The sequence below is a fragment of the Aythya marila genome (assembly GCF_965140915.1).
Source record: "Aythya marila genome assembly, chromosome: 1".
Taxonomy (NCBI): Eukaryota; Metazoa; Chordata; class Aves; order Anseriformes; family Anatidae; genus Aythya; species Aythya marila.
This window is the reverse complement of record NC_139042.1, coordinates 136,514,993-136,537,169: the sequence shown is the minus strand read 5'-3', so window position 1 is coordinate 136,537,169 and position 22,177 is coordinate 136,514,993. Positions and strand designations below refer to the sequence as shown.

The 22,177-nt window shown below is 38.8% G+C and overlaps 1 protein-coding gene across 3 annotated transcripts in view; it reads left to right on the top strand.

Moving 5' to 3' along the window:
• LRP6 (LDL receptor related protein 6) overlaps window positions 1-16,139 on the top strand; it is a 126,698-nt gene extending 110,559 nt beyond the window's left edge. The window contains exons 16-24 of one of the 3 annotated variants that reach the window (XM_082767651.1): window positions 1,544-1,753; window positions 3,307-3,432; window positions 4,839-5,075; window positions 6,759-6,869; window positions 8,664-8,894; window positions 10,134-10,270; window positions 11,700-11,797; window positions 13,539-13,872; window positions 14,126-16,139. In XM_082767651.1, coding sequence (XP_082623777.1) covers window positions 1,544-1,753; window positions 3,307-3,432; window positions 4,839-5,075; window positions 6,759-6,869; window positions 8,664-8,894; window positions 10,134-10,270; window positions 11,700-11,797; window positions 13,539-13,830 — 1,442 coding nt within the window. In that variant the 3' untranslated portion in view covers window positions 13,831-13,872; window positions 14,126-16,139. Of the gene's footprint in view, window positions 1-1,543; window positions 1,754-3,306; window positions 3,433-4,838; window positions 5,076-6,758; window positions 6,870-8,663; window positions 8,895-10,133; window positions 10,271-11,699; window positions 11,798-13,538 lie in introns of all 3 variants that reach the window. The other 2 variants (XM_082767653.1, XM_082767652.1) reach the window with 2 other exon arrangements.
• The last annotated feature ends 6,038 nt before the right edge of the window (window positions 16,140-22,177 follow it).

Sequence of the window (22,177 nt, the reverse complement as noted above, 5' to 3'; positions counted from 1 at the left end):
ATCCCCCTCTTCCCAGCTTAACTTTTTTTTCTCTTCAGGATGCAGGTTGCAGTTTCTTACCTTTTCCCTATAAGGTGACTCATGTTCATGGGGGTTAATAGACTGTTGCAGTTCTTTAGTTTGACTTGCATCACTCCATCTATTAATTTCTACACCAGTCTGGGTATAACCTCCTTCAGAATCCATCAACATCTTTTCTTAATCAGATCATTGCTGGTGTTATTCCAAATCAGTGGGTGAGAGCCCAGTTTATCTGAGGATTAAAGTTCTAATCTCTGTGTTCTGCTTAAGATGTTACTACTTGCTAAATGTTTGAAACGTTCCTTAACTTCTGAGCTTTGTATGCATTCAGTAAAATAGAGATAAATGCATTTTTGTAGCTGAATTTGTTTGTAAGTCCCTTTAATTGGCATACTGTTGATTAAAGTTGTCAACAGGCTAAGCCAGGAAAAAATATTAAAAACATCTTGGAAATGGTATTGTGGATGAGCATATGCAAAGTCATTGTCTGCTATTTTTAAAGTAAAAATAAGCATAGCGGTAAGCCCAGATATTTGAAATACCTGGATTTATGTGTAAATTTTCAAGCTGTGGCCTAATTTTAGACTGTGTAATATTATTTTAACATTGCAAAATCTAAGCCAAATCCTTATGTTTGTGCGTAATTTTATGCTCAGAGTTTGATAAACTTCATTGAGTATATGAGTGTTAATGAGCATATGATAAAGGTTTTGAATAACATATTTTTGTGTATGAATTACAAAGTCTTAACTGTCTTTGGACAGTCTTTAATGTTACCTCTAAAACATCTGTGGGCTCTCTTCTGTTTACATGCAGCGTTAACTGTGACATGTGACAGTTGATCTTGAATATATTTATGCTAGGTAATCTAGCATAAAAATCAGCAAATACTTCCAGAGGTGCAAAGCCTCTTGGCTGCTACTGATGATTGCTGAAGGAACTAAGGAAACTAAATCTTCACTAGGAAGGAAAGAATGTTCCTAATTTAGCTTGAAAACCTTTGTGAAGATAATGTAGTTGAAACAAAATAATATGAGGAAGTCAGAAGTCAAATGTTTACCTTAATCTCATAATTCAGGTGAAAACTACTAAGTGCTTTGTCTTCACTTGGATTTAATCTTGCATTAGTTAAATCGAGCTAATAATCCATCTTCTTATTCCCCGCTGAATTCCAAGACAAAGCAGTTAATCTCTCCAAAAAAAAAAAAATAAATAAAAATAGATGAATGAAAAGAAATACCAATTACCACCATATTGATAAAAGACTGGATGGTCTTATGAGAGTTGGCCCCCCAACTCCAGACACATTTTAAATATAGGAAATGTATTTGAAGCACACGAACTGTCTTCTTGATGAAAAAAGAAAAAAAAAAAAGATCATCTGTCTGAAAAACATCAGTCTTACATCATTACCTCGTAGTATAGAAGCAATCAAAAATAATGGTGTAAGCAGTGTAGAAAGTATTTGCAATAGTATTTTGTTTGATTCCAGTTAAGCTAAACTACTCTTGTATTTCTGCAGGTGCTAACCGAATTGTTTTGGAAGACTCTAATATCTTGCAACCTGTGGGACTAACTGTATTTGAAAACTGGCTGTATTGGATTGACAGGCAACAGCAGATGATTGAAAAGATTGATATGACTGGTCGAGAAGGACGTACAAAGGTCCAAGCTCGAATTGCACAACTTAGTGACATTCATGCTGTGAAAGAGCTCAACATTCAGGAATACAGTAAGTGCAATTTCTGTTTGCAAGTGAGAACAGTGCCTGTGAGGCTGGAGGCAGGGAGTGGCCAAGAGCAATGAAGCCTGATTTTCCTTGCTACTAGTCAACGTCAGGGCAGATCGAGAGGGCCAGAAGTTGGTATTGTTTTGTGTCTGTTATATTGCCAGGGTAGTATTGTTTCCTTAGTGCAGTTGGCAATGGACATGAAATTTACCACAAACCACCCATCACAATTTGTTGCTGGTGACAACTTTGCTGGTAGGTAGTCCCATAGAGGTACCTGGGGTTTGACTATGTATTGGCACAGTGGAAATACCCTGTTATCACTAGTAGAGGATTTTCTGGATTCTGGCTGCAATACACAAGTCAGATCTTTAATCCTTTTAGGCAAGCACAGCTCTCATGGCCCTTTACTAGCAGTAAACGTATCATGGACAAGCCACCCTGGCTGCATGTTTTAAGGCAAGCTGAACAATTTTTGTTAAGGGCAATTCATATTGAAACTAAATGATGGAAGAACAACATGCATTACTCAAAGGAAGTGTGCAGTAAATAACAGTATGTGTTGAACATGTCTGCACTTCTAAAAGTTTTCTGTTTGCCCAGGATATAACCTTTCCCCACATACACTCACTTGAAACAATGGAAGCTGTATGGTTAAAACAGCAGAGCTGCTGTCTTCATGGAGGAAATAGGCCTAGTTAATAGGCTGTGATGAATGCCTTCGAGAAATATGTAGAAAGACGTCTGGGGATGTTTAATTAGAGCATCAGCACAGACTACTACTAGTTTTGTTTGCTATTAATCTCAGTAAATCTGTCAGGAGTTCCAAGAGAAATATGTTGTCCTTATTAAATATTAAAATGAAGAGATATTTAACTAGAGCATGTTAATTTGAGTTTTGGAGACAGTGTGAAAGCTCCAGAATTCATAAATTTGGAAACTTTACTTTTTTAATGGTCTTTGATAGAGAAAGTTAAGTATGGAATCCAAGGTATCTTTTTTCTTACTAATGCTTCCTATTTTTGCTGGAGCGCTAATTCTACCTCAGATGAGAAGCAAATGGTTTGAGTACTGTTTACTGCTTTGGGAGACCAGGTGGCATGATTCTCAGTGTATCAGTTCACAGCCAATTACTGATGTGTGTGATAATTATTTGTGTGTGTAAAGGAAAAAAAATACAATTAAATACAACTTTTTCAGAGTTGTGTTTAGAAATGTCCTCCCCATCAAGAAGGGAGTAATGAAAGGAGCTCTGTGAACACAAAGAAATCAGTGAAAGATGTGAAAAGATGTGGGTTCTTGTCAGTGAGCTCACCAAATTCTTGGAGAGTAAGTCCAAGGCTTTTTCCAGATTCCACTAATTACTGCAGTGTACTTGGAGGAGAGAAAATAAAATAAAATAAAATAAAATAAAATAAAATAAAATAAAATAAAATAAAATAAAATAGAGAGAGAGACAGAGCAGGGGATAACTCAACTGCCCAGAATCTCATTTACTTATCCTCCCAAGTGTGATTACAGTTGTACTACCTGTCCGTCTTTTCTTAAAATCACAGGACAACACCCTTGTTCTCAAGATAATGGTGGTTGCTCACACATTTGCGTTGTGAAGGGCGATGGCACCACACGCTGCTCTTGCCCAGTCCACCTTGTTCTGCTGCAGGATGAGCTGTCCTGCGGAGGTAAGTCCTTCCCATGCCCTGCGTCACTGAGCTCTCAGCTCCTGGGTGGGGAGGTCTCTATTTTAGGGTCAACTTCTGAGCAGAAAGAATGTGACAGTGCACCAGATGTTGTAACATGATTTTACATGTTTTACCTTTTTGCTTCCCCCTCCACCCCCCGAGCTAAACCTGCAAGTTTTGAGGAGTAAAAGAATAGAATTTTAGAAGCTCACTGTTGAATGCGGATTTCTGTTCACCCTTTCTACTTAAGACCACTGAATTATTTCAATTTAATTTTTTTAATTGTAACATTTTTTCTTTTACTACTTTTTATATCATTCTGCATGTTCTCCTTCTTCAGCTAGTGGTAGACTCTCCTGTGTTCTGGCGTGTTGCATCACATCTTCTGTCTGTGCCATTTCATTCTTCTCTGCTTTTCTCCTGAAATTCACCCTATGTGCGCCTTTCTGAACTGCAGTCCCAGAAGAGCCAGTTGCCTCCTCCATGGTGATATGGCCACTACAGCCTACGCCCTGATGTCTCCAAGGGTGGGGCTGAAATTCTGGGAGAGGAGAGGCACTTGGGTGCTTGGGTCTCTTTGTACCACCGTACTGAATTGATTTATTATGCAATCTTCTCGCCATCAAGGCGACGTGTGGTCTCACAATGGAACAAGAGCTAATATAATCCAGATATTTTCTCAGAGCAAGTTTAATACCAGGCCAGAAAGGGGAGGAGAGAAAAAGGAAATTAAAAAAAAAAATAAAAAAAATCCATGCTTACTTACTGCATGAGATTAACAGTTACTGTAGTAAATGTTAAGTAATAGCTAACAGCTGTGTTGCGATAGCGGGACTTGACTAGATGGAGCAGTTTTTTGTCATTTTAGAAGAATTTTGACTCAACAGAGCTGTCGAGGGCACATAACTAGACATTGAGTCACAGTGATCCATCTGCAGCGCATTACATCCTTTTAACGTTTTCTATACACTGACTGTCGAGCATAAAAAGGGAGTGAGACATCAGTTGTGTATACAGTGGTGCTGCAGGAAAGAGGGAAGTGGAAGAAAAGTTTGTTGACTTTAAATGAAGACTTTAAGACCTACTAAGAGAAGGGTGTAAGAAGCTGAAGTGGGAAGGAAAGAAAAGAATCATGTTTTGAGTGTGCATGCTTGCTTCTCTGTTCCTCTTATTCTTTGTCTAATGAAACTCCATTGACTTGAACCTGCAGCTGTCACTTGGGGCTCAAGATCTGCTCAAACAACTGTGGAGGCAGTGTGGGGTGGAAATTACATTATGATGTGGCATGTTTATCAGCTGTCTGATTAATCAAAGCAGCTGAGTTATTCTTGTCCTTACCTGTTGTGATCTGCTGCTGATTGTTCACCTGGATTTTTAATTTTTGTTTGTTTGCTTGATTTTTAAAGAACCGCCAACTTGCTCCCCTCAGCAGTTCACCTGTTTCACAGGTGAGATTGACTGCATCCCAGTGGCCTGGCGCTGTGATGGTTTCACTGAATGTGAGGACCACAGTGATGAAAAAAACTGCCCGGTGTGCTCAGACACCCAGTTCCAGTGTGAAAGCGGACAGTGCATAGACAGTGCCCTCCGGTGCAATGGAGAAGCAAACTGCCAAGACAACTCAGATGAGAAAAACTGTGAAGGTACAGAGGATCTTTCAAAGTATGATGAAAACGGAGTTTTTCGGGAGACACTATGGTAGATACTAAAGTTATTGCAGAGTGTAGGATTTGGAAGGATCTGAGCTTCTGCTCTTTTGACACAGGTTTATTGAGTGGGACATTATTTCAGAGCTACATTCCTTTGTTTCTCCACCTGTAAAGTGGAAATAACGCTGACTTCCTGCACAGTGGTTTAAGCTCTGTGAAAAGTACTATTTAAAATTGTATATTTTAAAACTCTAAAAACCTGGTAACTCTGGAGTGATTTACAACATGGAGGAAACCTTTGTCATAGGGTTCTCAGGTTTTTTGAATATTTTATGCCCACTAAAGGTCTGGGGATTGTTTATTTTATTAAACTGAATAAAATGAAATTAAACTTCTGTGAGTAAGTGAGAGGGAGACATGAGATTCCTGTAGAGTACAGCAGAAGAGAGTATTTAAGCCATAGTCGCATGGAGGGAAGTGCTATTGCCAACAGAATGAGAATTAAGTTATTTTAATTTTGGAAAGGACAGGTTATGCTTGTGGAATCTCAGCTACCCTACCACTATTCCAAGTGAAACATTAGAAAACTTGACCTTCTTTTCCCCACTGCACAAGTAGTGAGGAGTTGTAGGGACAACTTCTAAGCTTGAAAGGATGCCTCTTCTGTGTATCCTTTCAGTACACTTTCTTTCTTTGAAGAGGCTGTCTAAGAGACTTCGAATAAAGGCTGAATTCCTTTCCAAAAGATGTGCTCCAGCTTAAACAAAAATATACAGACCAATGCAGAAATTCTTTTTTATGGAAGGTGATTTTTAGCCAGATGGGATGCCAGCATCTGAAAATGCTTTGTGCAGTTGCCATCCAATGGCTAGAGATATCAGAAAAGGGGCTGTTTATCACCTTCAAAGGGGCCCTAGTATTCAGAGCATTCAAGTTGATTGCAGATCAGAAAAGCCTTTAGTTTAACTTCTTAATTCAACTGAAGTCAGAAAGAATTTCTGAATTTATGTGAAACAGGAAAAAAAGTTATGAGTAAACAACAGCACCTTTTTTTCCCAGAATAGTAGTTTATTTTATTTTATTTTATTTTTGGCAAAACTCCAGTTTTGTATTCTGTCTTTCATTTCAGTTTGAAAACATAATGTCAAGTGAAATATATTGTCCCATAATCAGGGAGTCTTCTGCTTTACAGAAAGAGTACAAGGGCATTGAGAAACCACATTTTTCTCTCTTAAACAATTTTATCATTGTAGTTTGGCAGATTTAATTTTAGTAACTTAATTCTTCTCACTTATATTACAGTAAATGCTTATAGTTGGGGATTCTTACAGTAATTTTACAATAACCATGTCCCACGATAAGTACCTGCATTCTCAGTGGCCTTCTGCTTCTGAGTTATTTCAGTTGAGGTGACTGTCTCGTAGAGTGATCTTACTGAAAATAAACAATGAGGACCAGGTACCCACTGTGCAATATTCACTCCAGAACATCTAATCATTTTTTGACATGAGGGACTTTTATGCCCCACTGGCTGCTTCAAGAAATGAAGCTAGCAACAGACTAAGCTCTCTCAAGATGTCCCAGATTGTGTGCCTTGGTGTCTGGTTCTCTTAATTGTTTTAAAGAGTAGAAGTCTTTGATACTGACTCTTGCTGTCTGGGGGGGCTCTCTTTCCAGTGCTTTGTTTAACTGATCAGTTCCGCTGTGCCAGTGGGCAGTGCATTGGTAAAAGCAAGAAATGTGATCACAACTTGGACTGTAGTGACAGCTCAGATGAACAAGGATGCTGTAAGTGTAAACCCTGAGACTAGAGACTTGATTGAGTTATCTGCTATTTATTTCTTAACTTCTCAATGAGTTAGATTTTAATCTGAATGAATTGTACCCAAAATGGATGCTCCTGTTTGTAAGTGCTGTCATGCAATTAATGCACAATGTAGCAGAACAGGAATCACAAATATAACTATTATTTTGAGTTAGCATAGCAGGCTAGTAATTTTTCTACATACCTTTTAAAACTTTTAAGGGAAATAAGAGGTTCGTTTTACTATTATGAGTTTGTAAGCTGAGATGGTGCAGTATTAAAAATCCTTCTAGCAGCATGAGGCTTTTATATAAAACTGCTCTCTGCTTCACCATTTTCTCATCCACAGAATTAATAGCAGGTGCTTTTAGAATCAAATCAACACTGTTTACAGAATAAACCTTCTAAAATTTCATTTGCATCTTGAAAAGATGTAATTTTGAGCTTGATTTGTGATTTGTAACATGTGATATTCCCTACCTTGAAATCTCCAGAGTTCTGCAAGAAACCACCACCTTTAAAATTCCAATTTGAAAGTTCATTTTCACTGTTGGTATTTTAAAAGAACTTGCAAATAGGGACATTTCTTCTTGTGTTAGGTATCTATGTATCATAGATGACATACATGTAACTTGAAAATGCAATGACAGATTTGGACCCCTAATCTTAGGAAGGAGTAACGAGAAGTTCTGTCATGCTACAAAGTTATTAGCAACATTATCAGAGACATATATGGTTATCTTTATAATAGGTCAGATATTATTTGTTTTTGTAACATAAAATTAGCCCCCCAGAGTAAGTTGCAGTTGTCACTGTTCCTCTTCCAATATGATCAGAAGTCTGTTTTCTTATCTCTGTAGGCTGTGACAGGTTGGTTAAAGTGTGGGTTTGGTGTTCAGGGAGAAGGAAATATGTTGAGGAAAAGACTTACAGTAATGGTTAAGATGTAAAACACCGACTAGAACAGGAAAATACTTTAAAGTCTGCTTTTCTTGTCAAATTCATGAAGCACAGGCAGGGGGTTGTCAGTTACTCCTATAAATGTCATTGCTTAGAATCAGTATTGTAGGGGAAGCCATTCGTTTTAGCTGTTGAATAATCACTTCAGATACAGATTGTTTGTAAAGATGGCACCTCTAAAGCTGATGCACAGCTGATATGTGTAAACATCAGAATGGGTGAGATGTAGAGTGGGTTACGTAATTCGCTAAATAGCAGCAAGCCCAAAATTCATTACTGATGCATCATCCGTACTGTTCAGCATAAATTAATGTTACATAGTTGAGAAGATGGAGTGCCAATCTGTTAAGCAGAGTGATAACCTAGTGCTTATGTGACAAGGTGAAACATAAGAAGTAGTTGTCATTGTCTTTAATGACAAAAAAAAAAAAAAAAGCCTAACTGGAGTCCTAGCACAGAACCTGAAGTCATGGCTGCAGGTCATCTTCACAGAGATCAAAGGGTGATAATCCTGCCTATGAGCAGGTAGAAAGTTTGTGATCTAGTTCATCAGCCCCCCTGCACATGCATGTACTGTTTTTGTCCTGGCATCTGTGGTTCGAAAACATCTGCATGTGTGCAGCTATTCATGTGCACAGGTGGCCTCCCAAAGCCTTCAAACAGACCTGTCCCAGTGCCTGTTTGTTCCTAAAATACATTAATTTGAAAGCTGTTGTCTGCCTACAGAAGCAAAGGCTATGGAAAGAGATCATGAAAACTGATGTTGGTACCTGAAGCTGTTGGATTAGCTTCTATAGTATGATTTTCCTTTCTCCTAGACACGACAGAGGAGCCTGCTCCACAGCCCAACAACACGATAGGCTCCATCATTGGTGTGATCCTCACAGTTTTTGTGGTTGGAGCAATGTACTTCATCTGCCAGAGGGTGCTATGCCCACGCATGAAGGGAGATGGGGAAACAATGACCAATGATTATGTGGTGCACGGACCAGCCTCTGTACCTCTTGGTTATGTGCCTCACCCGAGCTCTTTGTCAGGATCTCTTCCTGGTGAGTAAATAGTGTGTTCCTTGCCTTGCTCTTTGGCACCACATAGTTGTAGCTGAGGGTACTGTGCATGTATGCACAGGAGACTTCCATTCCAGATACATAATTCTTGCTGTAAAGCTATTGAAAGACAGGACTGTCAATGGTTGTTGCTATCCTTGATAATAATGAACTGCTATTTTACCCATGCCATCCACATCCAGCATGTAGATACCTGACAGAGCCAGAAGTTCAAACAGATAAACATGGGAGTTCTGCTGCTGCTCAAGCAGCTTCTTTTTGTGGTAGTATAGCATCAGCAAGGTGTCGTGACAGTAGAGGGTAAAGTTATACAGAGTTATACTTCTGTCACTCTCTTTCAAGAGTGTACAATTATTCTTGTTAGATTTGTAGATTGTATTTGTATAATTGTGAAACTTCTTATAAAGTCTGTAATGAAAAGCAATAACTGTATTCTTGGCTTATTTCATTTGATGATCAAGTGACCGATGCCAATCCAGGTGTGTGATGCTATTGCTGTTTAAAAAGTGAGACTTGATTATATTCATTGCTTTTGTATATATCGATTAACTATATATTGTAACCTATGGCTTTAGATCCAGCAGGTTCCAGTTAGAACATACAGGTTTTGTGAGTCTGTTATAGGGTTAAAATAATGTACCAAATTTCTTTGCTTTCTGTAATAACCTGCTTTCATAAGCAGGTCTTTGAGGAGAACTTTCACCATTATTTTGAGCACAGTTGCATACCTCTCCATTTCCCGCTTGGACTCTCTGCCAGCATGGTTCAGTCCAGCAGCAAAAGCTTACTTAACAGTGTGGAAATGAAAGAATAAACCCTCTCTTCTCCTGCACAAATTTCAGTTGCTCAGTTAGGTGGTCAGAGTCAGTTTCATGTTTTGTTCCAAGGCATAGAAATAGTGCCTGAATGCCTGTTCTCTCAAGTCTTTTACAGCCGTTCAAGTGAAAGGAATCTATTTCTCTTCACACAGCTTTAGTACAGCCCAGCACCAAGTCCCACAGTTCAGTGGCTGATACTCAAAACCAACATGCTTATCCCCTGGCAGTCTTCATTCTGGTTCTCCATTAAGGAGTATTGAATTTGTTAATACCGTAAAGATTAATTTTGCTTTTAATTTTTCTTTGCTGATACTCCTGTTATCCTCCCTACTTTTTTTTTTTTTAATGTTTTCCTTTTCTCTGTTTGATTTGAATATTGACATACATCTTTGTTCTTCTTTAGGGATGTCTCGAGGTAAATCTGTGATCAGCTCCCTCAGCATTATGGGAGGGAGCAGCGGACCACCCTATGACAGGGCCCATGTCACTGGAGCCTCTTCCAGTAGTTCTTCAAGTACCAAAGGCACTTACTTTCCTCCAGTAAGTCATTCTGTTATTCATAGACCTTTAATAACTTTCAGGGAAGTGCCTCGGGATAATTAGTTGACAGAGGAATGTTTTGTTTTAGATTTCTAGCCTAACAAATTTGTTTGAATATGAAATGTGATTTTGGAAGGGAAGGGAGAAGAGGTTGTCTTTTTCCAAAACCATAGGAATTTTATACTACTTTTTAAAGCTTTATAGAGCTCAGTGACAGAAAAAGATGTTAGAGTGTCAGAAGAGATGAAAAAATAACTGTAAATATTGACCAGCTCTGGCAGAGCAATCTCCTTTCATTGTACTCCATAGCATTTTTATAGTCACAGAACAGAAATGTGATGCATTAGATGCTATATACATGTTGGTACCAGCCTTAGAGGGCTCACAATCTACTTGATTTTTATAAGGATGATCAAAGGGCTGGAGCACCGCGTATGAAGATAAGCTGAGGGAGTTGGGGTTGTTCAGCCTGGAGAAGCCTGCCTTATAGCAACCATCCAGTACCTAAAGAGAGCCTACAAAAAAGCGAGAGAGACTAACAGGGAATGTAATGATAGGGCAAGGGGAATGGCTTTAAACTAAAAGAGATTAGATGTTAGGAGGAATTTCTTCACTCAGAGGGTGGTGAGGCACTGCCACAGGCTGCCCTGGGAAGCTGTGGATGCCCCAACTCTGGAAGAGTTCAAGGCCAGCTTGGATGGGGCTTTGGACAACCTGGTCTAGTGGAAGGCATCTCTGCCCACGGCAGAGGGGTTGGAACCGGATGATCTTTAAGGTCACTTCCAACTCAAAGCATTCTATGATCTGATGGTTGTTTTAGCTACTTTACATGAAGTCCACATGTTGCTGTCTAGCATTAGTTACATGCTTGGTCAGCACGGGATGAAATATTCAACTGTCTGTTTTGCAGTCCTGAAAATCAAATCATCATTTTGTATCTTCAAATTAGTCTAATAAAAATTCAATTTCTGAAGTAGGAGTATGACAGTAAAGGGAACAAATGCTCGCCTTGGACAGCAAACTGCAAATATTCTAAACAGCATAGTGCTTAAGAACTACAAGCTAGTAGGGGTAGATATTTGCCAGTTTGCCTAGGGCAGTGGTATCCCCAGTGGCAATCTACTGTTGAACAGCTAGTTTCAGCTTTACTTTTCAGCACTGGGTATGTCAAAATATCAACAGCAGTCATCATTTTTGAGAAGAGCTTAGTAATGTCTTCTATGGGAATGGTAACAAGCAGGATTTCCAGGATCTGTTAAAGAACTGGGAATAAACATAGGAAAAATCCTGTTTGTTGGGAGGGGCTGTGCATGTAGTTCTCAACCTAAGGTTCCTATTAAAAAATACTAAAAAGAAAACTTATAACACTGATGTTTTCTGGATTCTCCTTCATATCTTAACTGCAGCTTTTTTCTTTCTTTTTCCTTAGATTTTGAACCCACCACCTTCACCAGCTACTGAACGTTCACATTATACCATGGAATTTGGTTATTCTTCAAACAGCCCATCCACTCATAGATCCTACAGGTAATTGTTATTACAATGGCTTCTGTCAAGATCAAAGCTGTTAGTGTAGAATGCAGAATAAAGACAGTCCCTGCTCCATAAGAATTGCAATCAAAGGCACTAATTCTGCAAGTACTAAAACAGATGCTTAAATTGGTTCACATGTATCATGTCACTGCTGTGTGTGTTTAAGTGCAGCATCGTTTGAGGTTAATCATACAGTAAGTGGGTTAGTGGTACACCTCTTGGGTATATTGCCTTAGGGAGAATAACAACACTCATTCCTGTCACAAAATAAGTTAGTTGCTGACTTGGTGTCATGATAACAGAGCCAAAGACACATACCCTGGAATGAAACCTGCATTGTTTTAGCCTTGTTATAAATAATTTGTTGTGTAATTATGAGAAATGATAGACAAACACCAAGTGGAAGGAAGTTGGCACTATGAAGGCTAGTATTTCAGGAGTAATATTAATGGCCTAGATAAAGCACAACAAATCTAATTTGACATATTTAGTGATAATATCTGAAAAAGGTTGCTAACCTTTTACTTATTTTCTTTGACCGATATTTATGGACATGTAAGTTTTATCCTTGTTTATTTGAATACATCTTTCTCACCTTCCTTTAGAGTTCATTATCATTTCATAACTAATTAAAAAAAAAAAAAAGTGACCTACTACCCAAGGGTGTAAAGATTCCCCTCCCAAATCACTAGAAGATCTAGTCAATGAGAAGAGATAGCTGTATATGTCTCCTGAAAGAAATGCCTCCCTAGCACACAGCCTTTGGGGGCTTTTGGATAATGAGGTCTCTGGGGCTGAAAAGATACCTCTTTTCCATCAGCAGAAAATACGGCCTCTGTTGTGCTGAAGGTCAGAGTAGATGTTTATAATGGTCCCTTCCAGCCATACAAAAAATGATTAGCAATTTAGTAATGAAATATAACCAAACCTTGGCAACAGCATGAACCCTGCTGATCACTGGTTAGCTGATGTGACTTCTAGTGTTATAAATGGAATTAGAGATGTAGTGTAGGCTTAAATGTTTTCAGAATGCTCCCCAGCCCAAAAATAAAACCTAGTTCTGCTGCTTCAGATCTGTTGTGGTCTTTACTAACGTTCTGGCTTGAATACAGAGGAGCTGCATCTCCACCTGCCCCAAGCTACGGATTTTGATGGTAGCCGACCACCTCACCATTTAAAAATGGGCTCATTTTAAAAAATGCTTTATGGTAGCAGCCTTTGGGATTTCCCTCCAAGTTTCTTGTCTGGCAGGTGATTCTCCTGACTGCTATGAGGGTACCAGTTGATTTTTGGTTTCTCTCTCAACTTGGAAATTAGTCCGTTATCCAATTTATGGATACTAGAACATATTCTCCAAGACTGAAACACATCTATTTTTCCCCACAGTGTGCTTCCAGCCCCACTCTCAGGAGCAACTTTTTTTTTTTTTTTTTTAACTTCAGCTAAGGCCTTTAGGGAGCCTGTTGTTTGTAGGTAATGAATAGTTAGTATCCTTTTCACTGGTTACTCTAATTTGACTGGTACTGTGCAAAGGCTGACTTTGGCCACATGAGTAGTTAGCAAGTTCGCTGTGTCAGAGAGAAAGGTGATGCTGTGCATCTGCTGCAGAGGTTGGCCCCTTGCCTTTTCCCACCCTGACTTACCTGCCACTCACTTTTTCACGGCTGTGTTGCCTGAAATGCATGGCCCTTCTCCATGTCAACACTGTTCCCATCTATCTCCCCACCCGCTGCAGCTACAGGCCTTACAGCTACCGGCATTTTGCACCTCCCACGACCCCCTGCAGCACGGATGTCTGCGACAGTGACTATGCCCCCAGCCGAAGGGTGACAGCAGCGACGGCCAAGGGCTACACCAGTGACTTGAACTATGATTCGGAGCCCGTCCCACCACCTCCAACTCCGCGCAGCCAGTACCTTTCGGCGGAGGAGAACTATGAGAGCTGCCCACCCTCCCCGTACACGGAGCGGAGCTACTCACACCATCTCTACCCGCCACCGCCATCCCCCTGCACAGACTCCTCATGAGGGGCAGCCCCCCCCTCCATTATCTGCCTCTGCCGTGAATGTGTAAATACAAAATGTTCCACTGGGGAGGGGGGAGGGAGCTCTTGGCGAGGGATGAGGTAGGACAGTGTACAGTTAAATGTTATTAAGTGGGGTGGAGGAATACTGGAGATATTTGTACAGAAGAGAGAGAGAAAAAAAAAAGGATATTTATATATTTTCTTAAACAGCAACTGCTGCTTGTGCCATAAGAAGAAAAATTTTTGTATAAAAGAACCCAAACATTTGTACAAAAAGTTTTTATTTTTGCAAACAGAACTCAAAAACATGCCTTAATCCAGTGAAGTGACTGAGCACATAAGGAAATGGAAGAACCAGGATGTGTCACTTGTCCAGTGAGGTGAGATGTTGTGGGGTTTGTCAATACCAAAAATGTTTGAAATAATTAATAATAAAGAAGTCCGTCTCAGAGCAGCATACCATAGATACTTGGAAGTAGCCAAATAACCTCTATATTAACTACAGAGGGCCAACAACTAAAGTTAAACTTGAAAACGCAGTCAGGACAGATATTAACCTTACATAAAGGGCTTTGTTTTCTACAGGAATACAGCAATCGTAGCAGTGAATCCAGAAAAATAATCACTTTTTTTTTTTTTTTTTAAAAAGAAGACACCTCTGTTTTTCTTTAATGCATTTACCAAACTAGAGCATTTAGAGCTCTCTCCTTGCTTCTAGAATTTCAATGATTTTTGTTGGGTATATTTTAAAGTTTGCTTTCTTAACACTGTTTAGCTTTTCTCATCTCTTCTGCATCCTTTCTTCCTTCCCATATCACTTAAATCATATAATCCTAATTTGAAATACTGCTAGAACTGGGCTGCTGTAAATTCTTTTTTTCCCCTCCTAATTAGCCTTGTCATGCAGTGAGTGTCATGCTATACATTACTTCATTCATTTTGCCAACACAGTAGGATTCTGTTTTGTACCGGGTAAGTGTTATTTTCACGTAATTGACAAGGGTAATATGCATATACCTGAATGACTTTTAGTCCCTTAAAAAGAAAAACTTATTTTGACCTAGTGCCCACAAAATGTCAAATATTTTTATACCACATATAATATAGACAGCATATTTATAAACTATAAATTTAACCATGGATTGTTAGTTTTCCTGTAAATGAATAATATATCCTTGCAGTACTTTCAGTGTGTATTGATACCACAGTATCCAAATCATATATATATATATATATATATATAAATATATATATTATTTTTTTTCCTAGTAAGGAAGCATTTAACTTTCAGTGGAGCAACTGTCCATAAGAAATAGATGTTTTGATCATTGGAAGGTGTTCCCTTGCTGTATTAACTGCTCATGATTTCTGTTAGGTAAAGCCAGTTTTCTCAGTATGATTTTGACATACCTCCTCTTTTGCGTGGTGTGAGTTTAATACTTTAGTATTAACCACTGTGAATGTCAAATTTAAGATATTCTTAACCAAACCATTTTATATTCACATCTCTATTTTTGTATATTATCTTATTTAGCCCCTTCTCCCTTTAGTCTCACAGTGGTGATTTTGAAAGGGAGAGTATATAATCAACTGAAAACATTATTTCTGTAGGTTGAGAGACAACCTAGGATGCTATTAACTCCTCTTTGACTCCAGTGCAGTGTTCTCAATTTGCTTTGACTGTAACAGAGCTCACAGTACACCTGATTCTAGATGGCATTATGCATTCGCACCTTCTGTTGATATTAAATCCACATTGAAGGTGCTCAATGCCTTCAACGGTTGGACCTCTGAATCTTCTCTCTCATTACAAAGGCTTTTGCATTCTTAGCCTTTGGGCATAGTATAGATGAAATAACAGTGCAGAGGTGCCATTTGGCTTTCATTGTTCTCTGTTTGTTTCCCATCCAGTTTCAACTAAGTGAAATAATCTGAAAATGTGGCATGGGCTTTAATTCATACTGTTGACAGAATTAGTGACAAGTAATTCTTGCTAGTGCTGCCGATCTTGCGTACTGGAGCCTTGTCTTGTTTCAGCTCCAAGGAAAACCATGGCATTTGAAATCCCAGCTATAATAAAGAGTCCTTCTCATAGTCAAAGATAACTGAGAAAACTTTAAAAAGCCTGGATGGACTACAGGCTACTACAGTTGATTTCTGGATCTGGTACTCTGAAAATTTGCCCAGCTTCATTCTAGGTATCTAGGAATTGTGGTAGCTGTTCTTCTGGCTCTTCCTTGTTGATGAAGAAGCTTGTTCGTGTTCTCCAGCAGGATGGATATTGAGGGTCTTGTGAACTATAAGGGAACTCGAAACCGTTTATATGAAGGGGGGGAGGGTGGGTGTGTTGGGGTGGGGGAAGTTGAGGCTGGCATGCCGATGAGAATAGAAACTTCTCTGTTGTTTACATTTTTTCATGTGCAGCATTCCGTGTGGGGTTCACATGTGGAAACTTGCACTAATGAACTCAGAAGAATATTGCATTGTTATATCTCAGTCCAAGTGCTTGTACTGCGATGGCAATGGTCTCTTCTTGCAAAATACTTTTTCAGTGTGCCAATTTCTGTTTGAAAAACTCTCGAGGTGGTTAAGCTTAAGGAGTGGTATCTTCTTTCTGGGGCAATTGCACTGTTTCACTGAATGTTCCTTTTCATAATTGTGTAGTTTAGTGTAGAGTTTGATCAAGTCTTTTAGACAAGTACATCTCACTTTGTGCATCAGATATTTTGAGTGATCTGCCTCTGGAAGTTTCATGTGAAAAGTGGGAAGGTGGACAGACTAATTTTTTTTTTTTTTCCATTGAAGATGACCAGCATAAGGAACAGGCTGTTCTTTGTCTGGAATTACCAAAGAATTTATTTAGTGGAAAGCTGTGATCTGCCTTTGCATGTACCTGTACTTTCCCAGTAAATCTAGAGTAAAATTCAGAACAAATTCTTGTTCTGTGAAGTTCCTCTTAAGCAAGTATCCAAATTGTAAAAACACTGATGCAAAAACTAATATGTGCACCTGACACAATCTCAGTGGATGAACCATATACTGCTTGAACATTGAGACTGAACAATTCTCTCAGTTCCTCTCTGCTGCTGAACCAGTCATGATTGATACTCTATTCTTCCCTCAGTCAGGATTGTGCTTTCTGCTGCTTCTTAAATTGACTGAGCTGTAGGTAAAACACACATTTTAGGACTGTAGGTAACACACATCAATTCAGGAGACAGCTGAAGCGGATGTGTAGCATTAACATTGAAGTGGTCACATTGATCTCAATGAAACTGTTCGTAGACTTCAAGCAATGCATAATTGTCCTTATCTTGCAGCATCAGACATATATAAATCAGGGGTATTTAACATAACTCTATTAAATGTGCAGTTTTTTTCCTCTAGACAGCTAGAAGGTGTTCATAGCTGAATGCCTGGGCATGGAAATAGCTACATACTCAATCAGGAAAGGGACAGTCCTTTCTAGTGTTTTTTTGTTTTGTTTTGTTTTTGTTTTTTAAAAAAAACACAGTAAATTCATTGAAAATTAGTCTGTGAATGTTCAGCAGGAGCTTTTCATGTTTAAATGGCAACATGATACTCAATTGCCTTTTAAAATTGTACCTACCATATCATACCGCCTGCATTTCAGACCTCCCTATGGAACATTCATTGTTTTTCCACAGCTTTTGGATACTAGGATATTTATGGAAAAAAAACTTAGGGCAAATGGAACATGCATACATATAACATTTGCATTTGAAATAACGAATGGTTTTCATGAATACAAATTCATGCAATCTATGCATGCATTAAATGGAATATTTACAGTAATGTAAAACATGCAAATGAGCCACTTTATATCAAAGGATTCATTTTGCTGTGAGTTGTAACTTTCAGTATTGTAAATTCCAGAGTACCGCAATAACATTTCTCCCATGTGCATGTATTTATGTACAAGTATATGTATGCAGGTACCCATATCTTTGGTAATGTGAATTTACCCAAAGTTAATAATTTTCTTGTGCATGCATGCATGCACATTCACACACCCACATTGGCAGACTTGGCCTTGCTGCCTTTCAAAGTGCTAACGCTGTCATACTGTCTCAGGCAAGCTGGACTTCTTTTGTCTAGTTTGTAGAGCAGACTACTTGCTACTTTAAACCTAAATAATTAATGCTCTGTCATGCTGGATAGGAGAGAAAGCACATTTTTTATACTGCTCTATTATTTTGGAGTCCATTCTGCAGATAAGTAAAACTTTTATGCTTTCTGTAAATACATAAAAATCAGTCTGTTGTAGTAATTATGAAGAAAAATGCACCCAAACTGGCAGGTGCTACAATCCACTGCAAGTGAAGGAGCATTCAGAAAATCCCTATTTATTGCATTAATGGGCTTTGGCAGAGTTCTGATCTTTGGTTTGTGCATTGCTTCTCTATTTATGCCTGATTCTCTAGTAATGGTTTGATTGATGAATCTTAAACATAGATTCATTCATTTTACTTTGAAACAGTTACACCTGTCTTAAGATAAAGGAAAGGCCAATGTATTATTTCCATTCTTTACTGCTTGGGTAATCTCCTTGAAATTGATTTCCACCATTCTAGAGGGAATGACTCGAACTATAGAGCTCCCTGGTCACACGTGCTGCTGAACCAAATGACTTCAAGATATCTCTAAAACACTATCAATCACTCTTTTCCTGACACATTTGTCTTGAACATTCTTGTCACACAGCATTGCTGTGGACAGAATCTGCTCTTGAATGTGTACATGTAGCAGATCATTATTTATCCAACAAAAGTTGGCTCATTGGGTGCAAAAAATAATTTGAATGTTATTCAGAAATTGATTTCCTAGCCATGCTTTTAAAATTGCATTGTGATGGGGTTATTGTTGGAAGTTAATTGGCAGGTGACAAATACACCTCAAAAATAAGTTAGGAATGACCTAACAGCTTTAAAATTCATACAAAACATTCCATTTCTTTCTAAAAGAAGTAAAATAAAATACTGTAGTGATCCAAATGAGCAGTTTTCTTTCCTTTCATTTTTTAAAAAGGCAGATCAATGGTTGATGCTATCCTAGTGTTTACAGGGACTGGGTGATCCACTCCAAAACTATGCAGAGTAAAGTAAGCTGTCTGTATTAGATTCAGGCCAGAGATTGTCTTAATATAGCATGCGTGATTGTTATGATGAAACTATTGGAGAGCAGTGTTGTTCCCCTCTTTTCAGTGAACAAGGAGCAGCTTTGAAGTCCTGATTAAAATGGCTGTAGCCTTAAGCCAGGCAGTTAAGAGTCAGCCAGGGAAAATGAAAGTGTCTTTTTGTAAAGAGGATACCACTAGGCTTAAGCTGAACTAGCCTTGTTTGCAAGTGAAGGATCTGGTGCTGCTTTCAGATTTTTAATCTTGTTTTTGTTTTGTTTGTTCTTTTTTTGTAAGCTTTAATCACTGTTTGTCATTGTCTTAAAGCCAGCTGGTGTCTCTTGTTCATCAACTTCGGTACGATGGTGCTTTGCAAGGATGTATTTATATTATAATGACCAACATTTGGTCAGTCCTATTCAGTCATTCACTAACTTTTTTTTTTTTTTTTTTTTTTTTTTTTTTTTTTTGTAAAATAAAGTGCTTTACTTGTAAGGTGTATATAAACCTTGTACAAAAATCCTTTCCAATTATTACTATAAACTGAGTTGTAACAAATGAAATGTTGATTTTTATAATAAAACTAAGAGTGAAAAAAGAGGGGTGCTTCTCATTTTACTGCAGTGTCTGGAGGAGAGGTAATTAAAGGTAAACGTCCATGAGTGTCCGCTCTCTGTAAAAGCCAGAATGTGCTCAACTTTCTGATGCTGCAGACAAACTGCAAACACAGATGTTTTTACATGAAATACATACTTGACTTCAAGCAGTTCTGTTGATTGCCATGATTCTGTATGGCAACTGAATCAATTTTTAAAGCTAAAACTCTTCATTATTGATCAGTTATATTGGTTTATTGGATGATACAAACCAGAGAATTTTACCAAGGAAGTCCTTATCACACCAGAGTTGTAATAATCAGATGGTTATTTTGAGACTGTTGATCTTTAAAGCTATATTTAAATATTTGCAGGGAAATATTTTTTCAGTGTTAACTTTCATACGTAAAACTAAACACACACCTAAATCAGTACTATCACTGTTACATGTAATTGCATAGGAAGCAGCTTCAGCTTTAGAACTCGGCACAGGAATTCCCACTCCACTTGCATCCACTAGCTGAGAACACAGTATGGGTTTGTATTACTGTGGATCTAGCTGTATGAAGATTCATATGATACAACTTTGGTTTTACCTGGAGCCATAGACAAACTCTATATCACTGCCTATCTAAGTAAAACAGGGCCTACATTTATCAGTCTCTCAAAACAGTGAAAAAAAAAAAAAAAAGTGCTACTCATGTGCCATGCTTATTTTATTTCAAGATACTGTATTCATCCTACCTTGGATAATGAGCTGTTACTCTCTCAAAATACCAGTTGTGAATTGCTGTAGAGCTACAGAAGGCTCAACAACTCGTTTTTCATTTAAACAGCAGTGGCTACCTTTCTACAGAGTCAATGCTGTTGTAAAAATGTAGAAGTCTGTATAGCATTCATATTGCTTTGGACTCTCTGAATCTTAGTCTGCCAAATACAGCTGTTAAACATCAGAGTGCACCTCAGATGTAGTTCTCCAAATCATATAGCAGAGAGACACTACGGACAGACACCAGAAAAAGCATCGTCAGCCCTATCATTGAGCCACTTAAGTTTAATGTTGAAAAAACAATATTTTATAGCGGGAAAGTACAGATCAGGAAATGAAAGCAAATGGTGTTCCAGCTGCAGCTCTACCCTGTCTCCTCCATGCCAGTTACAAAGGCCTACAGAGACAGCAGAGCTGCTATAATTGTTTTTAGTAGGCAGCAAGCCACAGTAAGGGACGCTGAAGTATTTTTCATCGTTTAAAAAATATTCCCTGCATGTCTTAAAAAAGACACTTGGAAGTCTGAAAATAATTGATTTCCTTTGCATGAATTGTCTTCCCTTGCACATGTACTTACTAGCAGAGGCGACTGCAAGTGCTGGAATCCTGCCATTTATTTTGTATTAGAGGAAGGACAAAACAGTGCAGCTTTGTTTTTGGTAGGGAAGGGGGGGTGGAGAATGTTGCTTTAAGAGCATAAAAGATGAGATTTCTTTTTGGATCCACCACTATTGGCAGCACTTCCCCAAGAAGAAGCTGAGAATGCAAAATCACATGCTTGTTCCTGGAGGGGAACTATTGAGCATGTTGAACCTGTTTTCACCAAGGAAATATTATAGCTAGCTATAGAAACGTGAGAAACGTTTACAGGCAATCAGTGCACATTTGGTAGAACTGCCTACTGAAAAGCAGGTACCTGACAAGGGAAAGTTTTGTCTTGAATCAAATCTGCTGTCAAATTATGGTTTATAAGAAATCATGCAGCAGCTGTTCCTGCATCCCTGTGTACAGGAAAGATTGCAGCTGCCAGCCCTCTCCTGTTTGCACCCTCAGTTGTGTAAAGAAACTGCTTAGCAGGAAAATGATGTCTTGGGTTGTGTAGCTTGGTGTGGCAGGCATGGCTGTGATCTTTGTTTCAGCAGCTGGATACCTTTATTATGAATTGAAAGGTAATGCTCTGCAGAAACTACACAAGTTGGTTGTCTGAGGATGCGTGAAGAATATCATTTGGGTCTGAGGCAATGGAAAGATTTCACATGGAAAGTGTTCTCTGTTTGCCAGTCTTGCCAGAAAACCTTAGCTCTGTCTCCTCAACAAGAAGCTGATTGCCATCTTCACCTGCAGAACACATGGCTAGAGAGGAATGGCTGACCTACCACCAAGCTCCCCTGCATCGCTCAAAGCAACATTTTCCAAATAACTGATGATGCCTGCTGGTGGTCTGCTGAATAAAGGGGTATAGAAGCTCAGATGGTCCCTGGTGTGCCAGGAGATCATGGGAAAACATCCTGGCTTGCCCAGAAGGAAAGCTCAGGAGCCTTTACCTGCAGCTCTTGAGCTTTATCAGCTGCTCCTGCTTTTCTGGGCCAGTTCCCCTTGCAGAGAAAGAGCCCTTGTAAAATGCTGTGCTTCAGAGGTTCCTTCCCTTGTTCTTTTCCAAGGATGTGTGTGAAGGAGGGTTAGGAGAACCCTTAGAAATATGGAAAAGATGAATAAAGGATGCAGGTCACATGGCAGGAAGGGAATTGGGAGCGTGTGGCAGTAAGAAAGGAGGATAATGTGGCTTTCTGACAGTGAGAAGACTCGGCCCTTCAGCACTGCCATAAGAATGGCACAACTCAGTGGC